General features: G+C 40.0%; 1 protein-coding gene across 3 annotated transcripts in view; it reads left to right on the forward strand.

The window, feature by feature from the left end:
• Positions 1-10,810, forward strand: part of LOC121516328 (ecto-NOX disulfide-thiol exchanger 2-like) — a 115,783-nt gene extending 104,973 nt beyond the window's left edge. For 2 of the 3 annotated variants that reach the window (XM_041797553.1, XM_041797551.1), the window contains exons 12-15: positions 1,479-1,535; positions 2,266-2,371; positions 6,198-6,283; positions 10,184-10,810. In XM_041797553.1, the coding sequence (XP_041653487.1) occupies positions 1,479-1,535; positions 2,266-2,371; positions 6,198-6,283; positions 10,184-10,315 (381 nt within the window). In that variant the 3' untranslated portion in view covers positions 10,316-10,810. Of the gene's footprint in view, positions 1-937; positions 969-1,478; positions 1,536-2,265; positions 2,372-6,197; positions 6,284-10,183 lie in introns of those variants that run through there. The other variant, XM_041797554.1, reaches the window with a different exon arrangement.
• The last annotated feature ends 8,369 nt before the right edge of the window (positions 10,811-19,179 follow it).

A 19,179-nucleotide genomic window follows, 5' to 3' on the forward strand; every position in this document is an offset into this window, starting at 1 on the left:
CCTAATAAAGTGGCCGGTGAGTGTATCTGATAACACTTTGGCTTTGACTGATTTTAAACAGAAATCTGCATGATAGTACCGCTAACCAGGGGTGTAGCTAGGGATTTTGGGTCCCCAGAAAGAACATTACACAGGGCCCCCCTCAACCAGCTATCAATCAACAAATGTTTTTACAAATATCTCTGCATTTTAATGTATTTTTTAATCATAATTTCCCCGTTTATGAGCAATAATTTTACTGTGGTTAAATTAAATTTACTCACATTATTATGCAGCGCTGGACATGTTTTAAGGGAGGAGCAGCCCCCCCCCCAGTGTTGTATTTTACTCTATTTGATGTAAATTTCAGTCTGGACTGCAGAGCAGAGAATGAGACCGGAAATCTTGCATCTTAAATAGACCACTGAATTAGGAGGATGGGAATCATGTGATTTGATTAAGATGCATGTCAGGTGTGAATCATTGGGCTTAAACTGACCTGGACTAACTCTGGGGGTTCATCACATTTTTTTGAATGATCTTCCTATGCCAATAAGGAAAGCATTAGGCAGGGAGAGAAGCAGCTCGAACCCAAGCAGATCAGGCATCAAGACAACAGAATAACACTGATAAAGGCAGAAGCAGAATGAAGGAGGAGCTGGGGTGGAGGAGGGTTGCAGGAGCAGCTTGCAAAGACAGTGGCAGAGCATAGCCGGGCAAGAGCAGTTTGAATATAGCAGCATGAGAGCAATTAGCCAAGAGTGTGCTCAGAGCAAATCAGCTGGCTGTCAGCTGATGAGGGCTTGCAGGAGATCAGCTGATCTCAATTATGGTAGCGTTTATGGCCTGCCTGAACTAACAGTATACACTCAGTTTTTGAGGATGAGATACTTGGTTGTTTTTTCAGCTATATAAAATAGATCAACCAAATCAAATCTTGACTTTTTTTACTTTTTAGCCCAAGCTCTACTCAAACAGAACAACTTCAGGTAATATATATATTGTCTTTCAAGTATCACTAGTACTATTGATGGGGGATCTGTTTGATAGGAGTTCTGGGTTGAAAATGTGACTCGTATATTGTGAATATCCTTGCATCTCTACTGCTACCCTACCTCAATCCAGTCTCACACTTGTCACGACTCTTACTACCTCTGGAGCTGGCACATAGGCAGGATCACTTTGTCCCCCTTTTAGGCCTTTACGACAGTCATAATGGAGGCACAGGGGTGAAAAAAGCAGGCCTTTAAATGGCACTGAATTAGCAAGTTAGCTGTGTTTTTGTGTATGTTCTCTCAAGACGTGTTATTTATATCCACTCAGAGTTTGATGTCTCCGTTTCCTTTGTATGATCTAAATCAGCACATAATTCTAAAAATACACCAGACTGTTAGTTGAATGCTTGCACCATGCTGTTAACCACACTCCTCTGTCTGTCTGCATTAGCTCTTATCTTGTTTCTCTGCTTCTTCTCCTCATATGTTTGTTATGTGTCGCAGCTAGAGACGTCGAAGCAGGACGACAGAGGCGGCGAGGAGAGCGCTAATCAAGCCAGTGTAAGTAAAAATAAAGGTCTAACTCTGCACACTCATCTCCACGTACTGTTGTGTGTCCTTATATCTCCAGCTCTTCCTTTCTTCCTCCTCTGGCCCTCTCCTTCAACCTCTTCCCCTGACGTGACACATCATTACAGGCCAATCCAATTCACTGCCAGCACATTTCTCTTTGAGAAAATCACCACAGACACAACTAGGCTAGGAAATAAAGGAGTCATAACGACACAATGGATCGCACATGTGTCTATGTCTGCACACCCACACTCACTGACACACTGTCAAAGTGTAATGGATAGATTATAAACAGAAAAAGGCCATCAGGCATCCCACACCAGGAGTAGAAATAGTACAAACAATACACTGTAAGATGACAAACAGACTCGTCTTCCAATTTTCCACCACATGTCAGAGATGTGAAATGAACCACTTGATCATTTCCTCTCTCCGTTTATTTCTTCTTCCCACACTAACCTGTTTTTGTCGAAATGTCTTTATGTGAGTTATTTATATTATCAGAGCTTAAGCTGCATCTAGCCTCATCTTCCTAAACCTCATATTCTTGCTGTATTAATTTTCTGCTGCTGAAACTTTCTGATGTCTTTGTGTTTGTCTTTTTATAGTTCGGCATTTATGATCTTAAGTTTGGCTTTTTAGCTTTTTAATAAAAACTAGTGACTGGCAGCAGATGCATTCAAGTTAACATTGGTTATATATGTTTTTGTGTTTGCAGGAAGCTTCGCTGTCTGTTGTGGTGTCCTGCAGTCAGGAGAGAGATGGTCCGACAGAGAAGAGTCCTTCAAGTCCAGTCCACTCTGAAAGAGAAGCTCTGCTAGTTGGTATGTTAAAAATAGCAAAAATTGGTAAATAATGGCAAAAAGTGCTGGGAAAGGTGGTGAAATTGGATTTTAAATATAGCAGAGATGGGATAGAAGTGCCAAAAATTGGATGAAAGTGGCAAAAAAAAAACAGAAAATGGCGAAAATTGGTTAAAGTAGCAAAAAAGGGCATACTAAGTGGTTAAAGGGGATTAAAACAGCTGAAATAGCATTAAAGTGGCAAAAATAGGTGGAAATTTGGTGAAATGGGATGAAATATTGATATAAACTGGCAACAAAGGCTAGCTGAGGAGAAATAGGCAAAAATGGGTTAAACTGGCAAAAATGGGCATATCAAATAGTGAAATGTGGCGTAAAAAGTGGTAATGAGGGTTAATATTAGCAATAATGGGTCAACAGAGCCAACAATAGGTGGAGAGTGGCAAGATTTGGTTTCGTAGTGAGAAAAACAGGCAGAAAAAAGTGTTGGAAAGGGTTTAAAATTGACAACAAATGGGTTTTAAGTGGCAAAAATGTGTTGAAATTGGCAAAATTGGTAGGAAATTGATGAAAAGGTGTTTAAATTTGACAAAACTGGTGTAAAGTGGCAACAGTGTCATTTCAACCCCAACACTGAGAACCCCTGGCCTAAATCACTGATATGTATTGTCTTTTGTGCTGAATTTAAACAAAAAGTAAAACTGGGAAGTTCATACAATGAATCACACTTGGATAAATGATTACCAGATGTTTAAAGGAAAGCAGGTTTTAACAGTTTACTCTGGGTTTCAGTTCAGTTCAGTTTGGCCTAGTCCACACGTAGGCAGATGTTTTTGAAAGTGGAGGTCTTTCGGTGCGTTTGACCTCCCATACATGTGCAAACGGCATTATTGGTCACTGAAATTGAAAAGGCCTCTAAGGTAAAGGTTTTTAGAAACTCTGCCTGGAGCTTTTTTACATAGGGAGGGAAAACTGAGATTTGGAATGTCCCTCTGAGCTCTGGTTTCTCTTCTGTTTGGCGTCAGTGGTGTGTAGCATTATATTTTGTTTTCCATAGAACAGCAGACATAGCCAAACTTATGCTGACTGGACTTTTGACACACATACACAGTAGCTCCACCTCTATGTCGATGAACATTGACATGCTCTCATTTTAGATCCAAAAGAGAGGCTGGATTAGATCCTGACATAAAAACCCAATTTCAGTTTTAACCTTTTCACCAGCAGCTGAATGTGAGGAGTAAAAGAGATTCATCAGTCAAAATACCAAGAGATCTGTAACTCGAAACAGACTCAATCTGTGAACCCTGGGAGGTGATGATTGAGGGCAGGATCTGTAGCTTAGAATTAGCATTTGAAAACAGTGCGACTTCTGTTCTGTCTGCATTTAAAACAAGTTTGAAATCATTAAAATTCTGCCCAAAGGTGAAGCTGGGAGAGAGCTTGGTCTGGGGTGGATGCCAAGCAGTACAATACAGTGTCATCAGCATAAAAATGAACATTTGCATTAAAATCTAGCAAAGTGTTTCCTGGAGAGTCAAAGAATGTTGCTTGACTAACCAAGCAGCATGCTTTGACTTTCCAAAAGACTTAGTTTTTAGTCTCTAGACAAAAATAATTTTTGTTTTTTTCACAATTTAATTCATAGATTTAGTCGACGAAAACTCTGAAAACATTTTGAAATTGATAAAAGTCCAGACACTTTTGCCTTTACTTTTAGTCACATCATATAGGGTTATAGAACAGTCTGACATTGGCTGACAGACCCTTACAAACAGTGCACAATATAGCGGTTAGCATTCGCGTTAGCATTGGAGCTAGTGGTAATAAACGATCTGAATGTGATTGAACTGATAAAAAAGACATTCAGTGTCCCTGTAAAAATTAAATTCTTCAAAAGTCGCACGAGCTTCAGTCTCCCTAATAATTCTGCTGCAAGGGATTCAAAGGCTTCAATAGCATCAATGGGAAGACACAACGACTAGCTTCAAGAGGAGAAACAAGTAAGAGGCAACAATTTATGGTTCAAAAGTTATTTAACTTTTGATAAACTGTGTCACTTCTTGTCGTGTAAGACAGCGCCTGTCTGGAAGGCGTTTTAACAATCACATTCAGAGAAAAACTGTCACACAGCCACCATTCTTTGCTTATGCAGTGAGTCTTTTGGTTCTGCTTCGCTGTTCTAAAAACGGTTCCTTTTTCAGTGGTTAAGTTTATGTTATAATATTCAATCTACCTGTAATACAGGACAGGAAGTCAATTACTTTTAGTTTAAGACAGTATGAAGATCCAAACTGTCAAAAAAACAATTCTAAATGTCATTAAAAAGTTTAATTCAATTGCAGTCAACCTTAGTCTGGGATTAATCACTAGTTAGAATTCAAAATGTTTCACAGCCCTAGTATAGAGTAATCCCATTTATATGCATCCATATGTATTCAAATTCCAGCAGTGGTGAAACAGGGTGAGCAATTCTGGGTTACGTGTGTAAATGCAGGAGCTGGAGATTGAATGGTCGACCTCTACATACTGCACCATAGATGCCCCACTGCCGAACAGTTCAATGGGGACCAAAGCATCCACTTTACTTTGTTGAACCCTGGCATTATTGGAGTAACACTTGCACCTGGAGACCGCTGCAGACATTGACTAAATGTTGGAAAAGACCCCGGGTACATTCATTAGGCTCCAGGATGGGCAGCTGCTAGGTTCAAAAACTGGTTTAAGTTCAACTTTATTACCATTTTTTCTTATATTTCTATTTTCCTGAACAAATAGATGCAGAATCAAGAAGCTGATTCAAAACAAATCAAATATTCCTGCCCAGTAACCTGCAGGCACTTCAGTTAATGGGTATTTTTATAGGGGACGGGATTGCTCAGAATTCAGAGAAATATGGGTGAAGTGGTGTCAGAGGGGGGCAACAACTCATTTTTTCCCAGGGCAGAGTAGCAGGTTGCCAGTAGCAGGCATGAGTTCTCTAAAACAGAAGCAGACACTCATGTGTTTCTCTTCAAAACAATATGAAAGGCATACAGAGCGTGCATAAACACTCTTACCAGAGGAGAACAGCGAGATCTGGTGTGAAATGAGCTGTAATGTCATCTGTTACTGATGGAGGCTACTAATTTCTGACGGCTTAAAGCACAAACTTAGGATCTTCTTGGATTAGAATTTATGCTACAGCCAGAGTTTGTTTTTTTGTGAGTGGAAAGAATCCAAGTAGGACAAAAGAAGAAAAAGTGAAGTTGCAAAAAGTTTGGAGTTCTGGAAAGCATTACGATGATGCTGAAGTACATTCATATGTGGGCTTATGTTGTCACAGCACTGTCAGTTTTTATGAGCCCTTCAAGGCTGATAAATATAGACAGCAAAGCCACTCCAGTGGATGATTTAAAACCAATAAAACGGCTAAATCAAACGTATTATTTGTATCTCCATGCACCCATAGATGTAGTCTTTGATTTGTTGCCATTGGAGCAGCTCCAAGCTAACTTGTTTTCATTAAAGCATGAACCAACTCCAGCAGGCGGTAAAATCTGAAGTTTTAAACTCCCTGTAAAAGTTGAGACAATGCAGATCCTGCTCTAACTGTGGGTCTCAGTGCTTTGAATGTAAGTGTGCAGAGATAAAGGATTATTTTGCTGTCCCTGTGAGCTAACATCGATGGTTTATTTCAGCAGGGCTCTGATGAGAGGTTAAACACCTCCTCTATTCTTTAGAGGCTCTAAACAGGGCAGGGACTCGGGGGGGGGGGGGGGCTGGGAAAAGTTTGCATTTCATTCAGTTAGAGGACAGGTGACATGAGCTAGAGTGTTGTGATTTATTCTAATCTTTATTTTTGCAGGGATTATCTCCACGTTCTTGCATGTCCACCCATTTGGAGCCAGTATCGAGTACATCTGCTCCTACCTGCAGCGTTTGGACACAAAGGTAACAGGCGCTAAACTTCACGGTGGGGTAGGACAGCAGTAGTCACCTTTCAGGATGTGTTTGGCTGCAGGTCCCAGTGTCTGCAGCTGTGCAGACACTGGGACAGCCCTCCTACAGAGCTCACATATGGGCTTTATGTTTGCCAGAATCCTGCTGTGTAGTGGAGGCATTGCTCCACAATGCCTTTACAGACTTTACCACAAGAATGTCATTTAAGCTTAAGGCCTGACCAGAGATTCAAACAGCGTAATAGCTATTCGTGTGAGATTTAGCAGTGAATTTTTGGCAATTCTTTTATAATCCTCCTGAGTCTAGCAAAAACAATGGAAAACACAGTGGGCATTTAAATACGATGATCACTGTCGCCTCTGGATTGAAGCTCATCAAAGGTGACAGATTAGTTCATACCTAGCTTTAATTAAGTAATAGCTTAAAGCTCCTCTGGAGACTTGTGAAAAGGTTATGCAACAGACTGAAATTAACACTCATTACTCTTTATGTGCTAAAAAAGTAAACAAGACCACCGGCCTAAACACAGGCTATTTCTAGAGTTGCTTCACATGTTTTAAACTGCTGCCACAAGAGTAGATGAACAGCAGAGAACAGCCTTTGTTTACATTTTCAAGAGTAAAGATTCACAGATAATGATACGTTTGACTGCATGAGGAAGAAAGGAGGGAGAAAAGTGCAAAGAGATAAGAATACCTGCTCCTTCTACATCAGAGGATGCCAAAACCATAAGCGGATCAGTACTAAATCTAGTGATCAATTTAGCAAGTGAATATGGTTCAAACAAAACTCTGATTTGAAAGGTAAACTTTACACAAAGAGAAAGAAAACTAGCTTTTGGTAGATTATTTCTTTGTTGTAACAATGCTTATGGGCAATAAATCTTTCACCATTGGATTGCTATCCTGCTATTTCTCTTTTAAATGGTGCCATGTTTGTAAGGAACACACATTTGTGGGATGAGCAGCAGAGCTGAGTATGTGGGTTACGCCCATAAATAAATCGGCAAAATCTTCTATGCCAATGCCAAACAGCTTATCATGCCGTTGCTAGCAGTGTTAACTTTGTCGAATAAAACTATTACTAAAAATGTTCGTGTACAGCCTTTTTTCCATGACAAAAACCAGACTAAGACTAACAAAAATAGATCTGTGGTGACTAAACCTAGCAAAAACCAAACCAGATGACTAAAACTAGACTAAAGTGTAATGTAGTTTTTGTCTGACTTTTAAAATCTGTGATATTTCTCCACTGTGGGTAAATCTGTCAAAAAATAGTGCAGCTGTAGCTATTCTGCCTCTCAGCTGTAGAAAGCAGGGACCCCAGGTTTGGCAGAATGCAGAGAACACACCAGCATGACTTGGTACCAGATTTAGGCAAGAAAATAAAATGTGAGGACTTTTAATGGACTAAAACTAGACTAAAACGAAAAAGGATAGAAAAGACTAAAATATGACTAAAACTTAAAGACATTTCATCTAAAAACTGAAACTGAGACTCAAATTAAACACAGATTCCAAAATTAACACTGGTTGCTGTTGACTCTTGTTTGGAGCTCCTGGTACCCCCACGTGGTAACAGTCAGGTGCCAACGATTGTCGTTGGTGGCAATATCAATGCATGGAGGTATCATATCAAGATAAGATTCAGCAACCAGTGGCAATCCCGTATCTCCACAGTCTAGGACAGAACTCTAGCCTCCAAGATGACAACACTCGCCCCCACAGAGCGGGGTTTATCAGAGACTACCTCCAGAACTTGGGAGTGGAGAGGATGGAATGGCCTGCCAGCAGCCCTGACCTTAACCCCATTGAACACCTTTGGGATCAGCTTGGGCGTGCTGTTAGCACCAGAGTGACCAACACAACCACACTGGCTGATTGAAGAATGGGATGCCATCCCACAGCAGTGTGTGACCAGGCTGGTGACCAGCATGAGGAGGAGGAGCCAGGCTGTTGTGGCTGTGTATGGTACTTCCACATGCTACTGAAACTCCTGTTTGTTAAATGGACATATTTCTTCAGACTTCAATCATCCAATCCACCAAACAACAGCCAATGGCAGCATAAGCTGTTAGCAGGGAACATTTGACAAATTTTTCACGGGCACAACCCACATCCTCAGCTCTACTGCTCATCCCATGAATGCATGTTCCTTACAAACATGGCACCATTTGAAAGGCAAATAAACAGGCTTTCCAACGGTAAAAGATTTACGGCTAAGAAGCATTGTTACAACAAAGAAATAATCTTCCAAACACCAATGCACTTTTTGTGCTAAGTTAAAATTTTGAAGCCATATTTAAATTCAGAAATGCTTTCAAACTGCATCCAAAGACCTGAGAACATAAACAGCAGGGCTATTTAAAGACTGATGATCTCAGAATTTATAGTCCTTAGCGGTTTTTGGCACACTTTGATATTTCTCTTGCATTTGTTTCATTTCTGTGCTGTTTTTAACTAAGTGTAATTAATTTCCTGTTTGGTTGCAGACCTGCTTTTATTTTGAAAAAAAAAAGAACTTCAGGTAAACTGAACATTACCTAACCATGATAAAAAAAAAAGAACTTAATATGGATTGAAGGGAAGGGAATGGTAAAAAGGTAAATATTTGATATCATAAAGTTCAGATGACTTCTGACTTGTCCACTGAGCTGTGTGTTTGTTTTTAAAGCAAATTGAGACATTAAGGAGCTGAGCTGGATGTATTTTACATCACTGAGACGTTAGAGTGGTTTTACTTAAGTGTGTTTAAAGGGTCAATAAAGTATGCAATTAAACCAATCAAGAAAAATTGAGAATGCACACATAATGGATATAATCACATCACAATTACTGAATTAATGATTACAGCCCCTTAAACTCAAACATCCTAGCCTCAGATTCCACAGCCTTGTTTCTACACACATTCTCTTTGCAGTATATGCGCTTACGTATATTTGAATCCCCATTTCTCATTCCCTACTGATGCACATCAATCAGCGGTATGCTACTTTTTTTTTTTACAATGGTAAAAGCACAACCTGCCTTTCTCTGCTTCTCACTGGCTAGTGTGTAAATTTATTACCATCTGCTTTTAGTGGGGTAGGAATATCAGGGTGAGCTAATCAGAGATAGAGCGGGAGGGGACATGATTTGTGTACGTCACCAGTGGAACTACTTTCTATCAGCTTCTACCCTCTTACTAATGTCATAATAATCCGTATTAACTGAGATCAAGAGGCAGAGGATGAGTGTCAGTGTGCAAATAGAAAAGGCATAATTTTAGGTGTATGCAATAGTAGTCTGAAACACAGCTGCATACCCTTAGCCACTAAAAAATATGCATACCCAATTCTGCAGAAAAAAATGGTAAACACCATCTTCAAACAGTTTTAAAGTTGTGACCAATGCTGAAAGTATCAACGACAATGCTAAGTACAGGGTTAGTATGTTTGAGTTCTTTTGTAGTGAACTGTTTTCATTTAGAAAAAAAACATCAATTCTAAGAAATAGATGAAACTCTTTCAGGTTAGAGAATAAGATGCACATGAAGAACTAGTTACAGAGCACCATGAGATGCTGAGCATGTTCCGTCTGCTTGATATCTATTTTAAGTTTTCTCTTTGTTGAATAAAATATCAGAGCCCATGGGCGTCCCTGTAGCTCACCTTGTAGAGCATATGTTCCATGTTATGATGCTAGGATAATACAAATGGAATGAAGCAGCAGCAAGTCCCTGAAGATGTGCTGCACAGCAAAGATGTTCTTTTTTTTTTTTTTTTTTGCATTTTTTCTTTATTTTCATTGCCATTCTTACATTGAATGACAAGCTGAACAGGGACATAAAAGCATGCTTTGTATGCTTCCCTCTAGTCATAGTCCAACCCTGCAATGACATGTGTCTCTGCAGATTAACCCTGGTGAGGTGGAGGCTCTCCTCTCTCGGCTGCCCTGCACCTTCAGACAGGAGCTGACCGGCGTTGGAGCCAGTCTGGAGAAACGCTGGAACTTCTGCGGCTTCCAGGGCATCAAGAGCACGTAGAGTCTGCCGGTGACACTTCTGGGATGACAGACGAGGCCCAACGTGAGGGACGCCATAGAGATGTGGAAGGGCAGATCTATCAAAGACTGTGGCCTGTACCGGAGGACACAGGCGACTGAGCAGAGGGATGTTACATGAGCGTTTCAGGGACTCCATGCAGGTGGCAGAGACTGAAAAAAGCAGCATTGCCATGGTTACCGGAATAATGGTGCCAATTCACAGCAAGAGAGTCTTCTTGAGCATGGACTCTGAGTGAGTTCCTCGTTGTCTGCATCATATTTTGAGAGTTAATGGCTCCCAGTCAGCTCTTTAAGGTGGTTTGGAAGAAAAAGGTAAACGGTTCTATGACCACTTAACATACACAAACACAAATATATATTTATTTTTAGATATTTCAGCAGATGATTTTGGTAAAATTATCAGCACCCAGTTTTGAAGGTCATGGTACAGAATCCCATCTCTAATCGAGGATGTTGTTTTTGTAGTGAAAATCTATTTTTGGATGCACACTTGCTGATTTTCTCATTGTTATTTTTGTATAAAAATAAACTAATTTATACAAATACATAACTCATTTGAATGGTCCTTTCATATATTAGCAGACTGTTTTTGCACTGGAATAGGAAACAGACTCAAATTTGAATTTCAATTATCACAATAACAATCATCTTAAGATTATATTAGTGATCTTTTTGAATAGTTTTTATCAGGATAAAAAATTCTTGGTTTGATCACATAATGCAAATAAAAATTTTAATTCTTTAATTTTTCCAGAAAGTACACCATTTCCCCCAGAAATTGTTGCAATTACAAATGTTTTTAGAGTACACGTTTATTTCATTTATGTGCATCGGAATACAAAAAACAGAAGAAAAAAGCCCAAATTGTCATAAATTTACACAAAACTTAACGCACTAACATTTAGAATTGCTAAACACGCAAAACCAAACAGTATCAGATTAGTGCATTAACTCATGTACTCACCGATACCAATACCTGCATTTTAACTAGTAGCGGACGTATTTCTAATACTGGTATCAGAATTGGAACAACGGGCGAATCCATCTGCTTTCTAAGGTTATCAGTTGGTATGTTTGGTAATTAAAACACTTGGAGGACTTTTTAAAAAACTTCCCTTCAAAAAGTGGCTCTGTCCTGATAGAAGTTGTTTTGTAGGTGAAAAAAAAAGAGGAAAAACTTCAACAATCATCTGTAGAAAACTGAAAACAACAATTTCACACCATTTAGGATAACCAAGTTTTGACATGAAAGGGAACCAAGTTATTGAGGCATATATTTCAAATTTCTATAAAGACGGACAAATTATGTTTGGCTCTTACTTCTTTTTTTGTTTGTTTTTTATGTTTTTTAGGAACTGCCTGCATCCCAGAATAACCAGTGCCTAATATGTAGATGTCATGGACTTCCAGCGCACATAGAAAATGTAGAAAGAAACAGAAAAATGTAGAGAAATCTTTACTTTCTCCAGCTGCATGGAAACAGACTCACAGCTCTGTTATTCTGAAATAAACTGAACTAATGCATTTGGACTGCAAGGATTCACTGTGCTCTGCAGCTTAATTATTTTTTTCATAGACCAGCTTTAAAATCTTACTTTCCTCTGCTTTCATAATGCATTTGATGAGTTTCTTCTGTTTTATTTCTTCAGATTTCCATACAGTCTTGTCAGCTGGTAACCGACTGGTGCAGGTGTGACTGTCTATTTTTGTTGCAGGATGAGGATTTATTCACAGTTGGAACATGCAGCCAGATGTGTCACCGTACATTGGTTTGAGTTGAACAAAGTGAAGGCATCTGTTTGTGTTCTGGGTGTCAAAGAGGAGTGGAAATATGATGAAAATGTCTCATTAAAGTGAAACTCCATTCTAACGCCTCTCTGAGTAACTGATGGTGCTCACCTTCACGTTAGGCTTGTTTTTAACATGCCAGCAGTTTAAATGGCACAGCGGGACCCTGGCATACAACAGGCCCATATGTCAGCCTGGACAGAGGGTTTAATCAGTGTCGCTGTGTCTATGATGTGTGTAACCTTGGTGCTCAGTTTTAGCAGGAAGGAAAAGATGCACAGCATGCTGGCACCAAACCGTTGGATGTCCATGAAAGTTAAAATGGTGCTTGAGGTTAACCAAAGACTTCAGAGAAGAAGAAATGACAAAAAGACTGTCCAAATACAAAGAAAGACCTTGTTACAAGAGTCAAGTGTTCAAGCCTTACTTTAAACACAACAGGCTTTTAAATATTTGCTATTTATATTCTCCCTCCTCTTGTCTGCATGTGATATAAGCCAAGCTGCATCAAGTGCCTCTTCTCAGACTGCCGTAGAGAGCCTCTTGTATATTGTTGTTTAGGATTATAGGGAATGTTTAAAGCTGCTATCAAAGCTGTTAAAAAACACCTCTGTTAAAGCACCATGAGGAATTTTGAGGCCTTGGTTCTCAAGTGAGTTGAAAAGCCATTTTCATTGCATGGATGGATGGATGGATAGATGGATGAGAGGATGGATGGGTGGAGGGATGGATGGATGCATGGATGGAGGGATGGATGATGGATGAAAGGATGGATGGATGGATGATGAAAGGAGGGATGATGGATGGATGGTTGGATGGATGGTGTTACGGCCACAGCCTCACCCCCCCCCCCCGCCCTTGTGCAACTAATTTTATTTGTGAAGTGTTTGTGTGTGTGTGTGTGAGAGTGGTGCTGCTGATTGTGAACCTCCAGGTTGATTCCTGACACCTGTGCTGCTGCTAAGGTGATCAATGAACACCTGCAGCAAAACCAATCAACCAATGAGAAGACAGCACCAATCAGCCCATCCCTGATAAAAGCCTGGCCATCCTTCAGTCTGGGCGCAGCTTCACCTTAGTTTTGAGCTCGCCACTGTGCTTCTTTGTGTTTGATTTGTTTAGTGTGTCCAACTTCTGTTAAGATTCTGTTTGATGCACTGGGCCAGGTTGTAGTTTAGTTAGGCACACACTCACATGTAGGTTTTGTTATTTGTTTAGTCACACTAGGTTTAGGGGTGCTGTTCTTTTGTTATTAGATTTTGTTAGTGTAGTTAGGTAGGAGTTATGTTAAGTTTGTATCACCAGTTAGTTTTAAAACACTAGTTAGACGCTGTTTTATTTGGTTATTAGTTGAACAGCACTCATCGGTCCTTTCATTTTGCCTCACTTTTGTTAAGCACAGTTTTACTTTTGTAATAAATACCTTTAATTTACCAACTACATCTGGTTTTATGTTACTTCCTTTATCCACAACAAGCTGGTCGTAACAGCATGGATGGATGGATGGATGAAAGGATGGATGGATAGATGGATGGATGGATGAATGAAAGGATAGATGTATAGATGGATGGATGGATGGACGAATGAAAGGATGGATGGATGGATGGATGGATAAATGGATGATAAATAGATGGATGGATGATGAAAGGATGGATGAAAGGATGGATAGATGGATGGATGGATTGATGGATGTATGCATGGATGGATGATGGATGGATGGATGGATGGATGAATGAAAGGATGCATGGATGGATGGATGGATAGATGGATGAAAGGATGGATGGGTGGAGGGATGGATGGATGATGGATGGATGGATTGATGGATAAATGAAAGGATGGATGAATGGATGGATGGATGGAAGCATAGATGGATGGATGAATGAAAGGATGGATGGATGGATGAATGGATGGATGGATGAATGAAAGGATGCATGGATGGATGGATTGTAAAAAAATCATATTTTTTATCTCCTGGCCTCCCTTTCCAGTGGGATGCACAGAGGTGCATTGGTTTGCATTGCTCCTTCATAAACAGAAGATTCCAGGCAGGAACCTTCTGTCTATGAAGTCGCAGGTTTGCATGTTCTCCATGTGTGAGTTAATTGCAGGAGAAAACAGGACTGGGGTGATTAATCTAGAAGTTTTGTCTGTGTCATGACTTCAGGACACCACTGATAATGCTGTTAGTTTGTTTATTTAAGCACACACAAGAGGGGCTTCTGAGTCGATGTGAAGAGATCATTTACCATAGTTAAAAGACAAACATACTGTAGAGCCTTATAGGTACAGGATGCTACAGAAAATCTCAACAGCTTACATTCCTGCATGTGCTTTCATTTCCTGGGCTAGAATAATGTACAGTAATGTACCTATATGCATACAGGCACAGAAAGAGAATTGAAACAAAAATCCACATGGAAAGGAAACAGTCATGTACACCAAGAAATAAAGAATTAAAATGACAGAGCTACCTCTTCTTAGTCTAAAGAAGAGAGAGGAAAGTGTCAGAGATGTTCATGATCAAGGTGTTTACAGCAAGACGGTGACAGCTGTGAAGACAGAAGAAGGAATAAGATGGTTGTGTTACTGAACAAAGTTCTGCATGTCTCATACCTGGACTCAGTTTCCTTGACTTTAATATTTCTCTCATGCCAGTGAGTGTTCATGCATGTGTCTAAGTCTGTCGCTACTGTAGATGTGTCATTTTACAGAGCAGCAAAGAGCCGTCATACTCTAACCCAGTTGTGTCAGGCTGGTTTATGTAGTGACAGCACAGGCTCTGTGAAGATCAGCCCTTTAATGACATGTCATGTCAGCAGAGGAGGAAAGAGAGATGAAGACCGAGAGGAGGAGACATACATTTTCAAAAAAGGATAAATATTTAGCAGAGCAGTGAGGTCTCAGGTTTCTAATCTGTGTGGCTTGATGATCACTCTGCTCCCTCCCCTTTGTCATCGTGTTTTAACGCCTCCAGCTGAAGTCAATTAGAAAAATAAAAGGAACGCCAGTGAGGGACAAACCAGCTGCTAATGTGATCAGACACACTGAAAGTTTCTCTCCATTGCCCTCAGATTCAAACACTCTCACACACACACAATGGCACACTAACACAGTTTGACAAAAACGCCAAAACATCAGTAAGTCAGCGGAATTGAGCCACCGCCCTGGAGGAAGTGTTTGAATGCATGCACATTTTCTTCATTACAAAGTCACACCACCAAGTGCTGACTGGGCATGTGTAGCACAGAATATTACAGATAAGACTTGATAAGACAAACGTAAAATAAAATAGTCCATGCACAATAATTAAATAGAAATTACAAGAATCGTGTTAGCAAAAAAAAACATGTGCATAAGCTTATTTAATTATACTTAGTGAGTTTGCTCTCTTAATATTTTTAATTTGCACGAAGTATGCAAGTATGCTCAGTATGTGAGTGCCTAAAAAACACGAGAGGGGAGGGGCTTTCTTCTCCCACGTCAGGCATTTCAGTCAGCTGTCAACAAACATGGCTGAGCTTGACTACACTATAGTGTTGTACTCAAGACCACACTATCGGAGACCAAGACTTGGCCGAGACCAAGATAAGACCAAGAATATTGGGGGCCGAGACCGAGTCAAGACCAAGACCATAAAAATCAGTTTTTAAAAACATGACAAGGTTGAACAGTTAAAGATCATTCTATCTTTAATTTTAGTTTTCTTTTTAATAAATGATTGCTGTGGCCTGAGAAGGAAGTTTCTGCTCCAACTTGTTAAGGTGAAGTCCTTTTGGTCAAACATAATAGAATACTGCACTAAGATAATCATTTTCCATGTAATGAAAAGTCTCTGCTTTATTTAATATTGGCTGCATTCTCTAAACATAACAAAAGCACTGATAGAATTTCCTCTCAGTGAAAATAATTAAAGTAGCTTCTCTTTGTGGAGGAGGTGATAACTTGACAACAGAGCAGACAGGAATGTGATGAGAAATGACAATATCATCACTGCATATCTAAAAAGATAGTGTTAGGAAATTATGCAGCGCTGACAGCACAAATAAATCCACTTAATGAGTATATCACCCACCTATGTGTGCTTACAGGAATCAGCTTTTTTAGCACTATGAAAATAATTATCCGCCCAGTATAATAATATTACATGGTTGTTTACAAGTAACCTTCCATCCAGGGGGTCACAGAGTTTACCTCCGGGCTTCAAATACAGGTCACTGAGGTTTATGGCCAAGCATGCCATGTCAGACTTCCTGCCTGCTTCCATCACATTCATTAATGCTTGAGCTCACTCTGATTCTTGACCTTATTTATGAAGCACTTGTGAGCATTTTTAAGATCCATCGCTCTCACTGGTGGATGTTTTAAACTTTAAAGCTGCACATGAGTAATTTCTTCTCTGCATTGGCAGCTCAGTGACTATTTGCAGTGAGATTTGTCAGTGCAAGAGTGAGTTAGAATAAAATCAATCATACATGGAAATAAAAAGCTTAATATTTAATTTTGTCCTTGCCCTAGATTTTTCAAACTGGGTGCAAATTTAAAAAGATACCCTTTCTTGGTGAACAATGAGGGATGTGCTGGGAGAGAACTTCCGCCCAGGACTCAACTATGTAAATTCAAAATTTAATCATTTTAGCCTTCAAGTTTAGATACTCAAGACCAGAGGTACCCAGACTACATTGATTCAGCTTCCTCCTGCTTCTTCCTCAGCTGTGATGAAGGATCTTCAGGTTCCTTAAAGGAGACATATTATGCAAAAATAACTTTTCCAGGCTTTTCTAAAAAATATGTGCACCTGGCCTGTCCACAATCCCCCTAAGAATCAGGAACACAGCAATCATTGTATTGCAAATTGAGAATCACAAAATACAACTTCTGAGCAGAAGTACACCAAACATGTACACCAAAATTATCCATACAGATTAGATCACACAACATGCACACAAACACACAGTGAAAGCAGGCAATGAAATCTAACTGAAAATGATGATTGATGATTTTTCACCCAGAAGGCCGCTGTGTTTGGCACTATGTTGCAATGCCAGCTTCGGTTGACGTGCTCTTCCACCTCAGCGTATCTGAACAGCTGTTTGGGTTTACTGTTTCCATGATATGTCTACTTTATGAACACATTTTGCCAGATGTTGCAAGTGCAAAACTGAGCTGAAATATCCAGTCAAGCGCTGACCAGCTTGAGACAAAAAGGCAGAGATCTTGAGGGAACTATGAGTTCACACAGGAGTGATATGTCAAGAGGAGATTATTTTGCCTTTTTGGGGTTGATCTGACATTCATTTCAATACGATTTCATAATTTGATTGCTTCTGTCATGGGTAAAGACATACTGAGGTTAAAAGGTTAATGTGATTTCATGTAAAATTCTGTGGCTTTTTACCTCATGAGTTAACTTTTCCTTGCCAAAGGTGCTCTGTGACCCACTGACCTCCCAATGACCTTTTGCACATGCTGCAGGATGAGGGTTAAGTGCATTGTGTTGTATTTTGAATAGACTGAACGTTTTGCACATTTTCCAGCTATTTGGATCAATCTGCTCCAAGTGGATTGACACGGTTTGGCAGCGGCCAGGACCTAAAGTAGACCTGTAGCATATCTCTATCAAAGTGGACTGAAGTGTTGTTCAGGGATGTGTCAGAGCAGGACCAGAGCAGGGGCAGTGGAACTGCTCTGACTGACTAGAGAGGGAGCGATCTGCTTTGCAGTAATTCGCTGGCAGATCACGGCTCAGCTGATGCAGTTGGAAATTGACCTTCTCCTCTCGATGACACCATGGGATTTTTTTCTCCTTTTATTATGAATATTTGTCTCTAGCTAGTGCTAAGTTAATTTGACTTTAATCTGATATTATGCAGCCTGCAGCCTAATCTTATCTTCTGCTGTAATGCAGCTCAAATTTACCAGCGGTCAAAGCAACAGCGACTCCAGATTATTCACATATTTGGTCTGTTTATTTGCATCACCAAAGACGTGCAAAGACTTTTCTGAGCTGCTTGTCTTTATGAATAATGTCAGTATATTTCATCAGAACCGTTGACTCCATTGAACTTCTTCTTTGAGGTTGAATACATTTATCTGGAGAGCCTCAGAGGCCTTAACTTTAACTTTGGTTAAGAAGAGAAAATACAAACAAAGCCTCCTCATGAGCATTGTTTTTTTTAATGTGGTACTGAATAAATCTGGAGTAATGCTGAAGCTGTGCAGAGTCAAGTGAGGTGAAATAGAGCAGTGTTCTGCAGACAGAGAGCGATTCAGCCGGTCAGTAAGGCAGACCTGCACATAATGAGCTCCTCTGCAGGTTTGGGACCTCCTTCAAACCAAACATTAATAATAGGATCCCTCCCTGTGCTATCCAGATAATGATGAATGACCCATTTCTAACCAGTTATTTCTGCATTATTCACTCCACAGGTCTGGGTGGTGTCTGCATGGTGATTTATGTTGGTAAACTCAGCAGCTAAGGTAAAGACAAGGTCACAGGTGTGTTGTTCCCAGCAATGTGGGGCAACAAAGAACTACATCTCTGGTTTGTGATTTTTAAAAGAAGCAGAGCATAATTTTTGTTTGGTTTCTAGGCTCCAATCTAATCACTCATCTCAGATTTATTTAATGTTCAGAACTTGAGTGATGAGAGGGCATCTTAAAAGCCCTGATCAGAGCCTACTGATGGATGCTGGGGTGGATGTGGGGTTGAAAGCGAGACTGTAGTACTGGTGCTGGCAATGACAGAGCAGAGGGAGCTGCTGCTGCCGTGCAGCACCTCCATGACTTTGCTTATCCCCTGTCAAACACTGATGTCACAAATTATCAAACACCACAGGTAATATTAATACTATGCAAACAGTGCTTAAGGCTGATTTAGTCATGCAAAAGGTGGGACAGGAGGCACATCACTACTGCTCAAAAGTTTGGTGTCACTGGCAAATTTCTTTGTTTCCCGACGAAAAACAATTTCATGCAGTTCACAAACAGTTATCAGCAACTGTCAGTCCTCTGTATCAGTCTCCTAGTATGGCTGCTAATCCAAGTTAATCATGTTGC

This window comes from Cheilinus undulatus, linkage group 10 (assembly GCF_018320785.1).
Source record: "Cheilinus undulatus linkage group 10, ASM1832078v1, whole genome shotgun sequence".
In the NCBI taxonomy this organism is placed as follows: domain Eukaryota; kingdom Metazoa; phylum Chordata; class Actinopteri; order Labriformes; family Labridae; genus Cheilinus; species Cheilinus undulatus.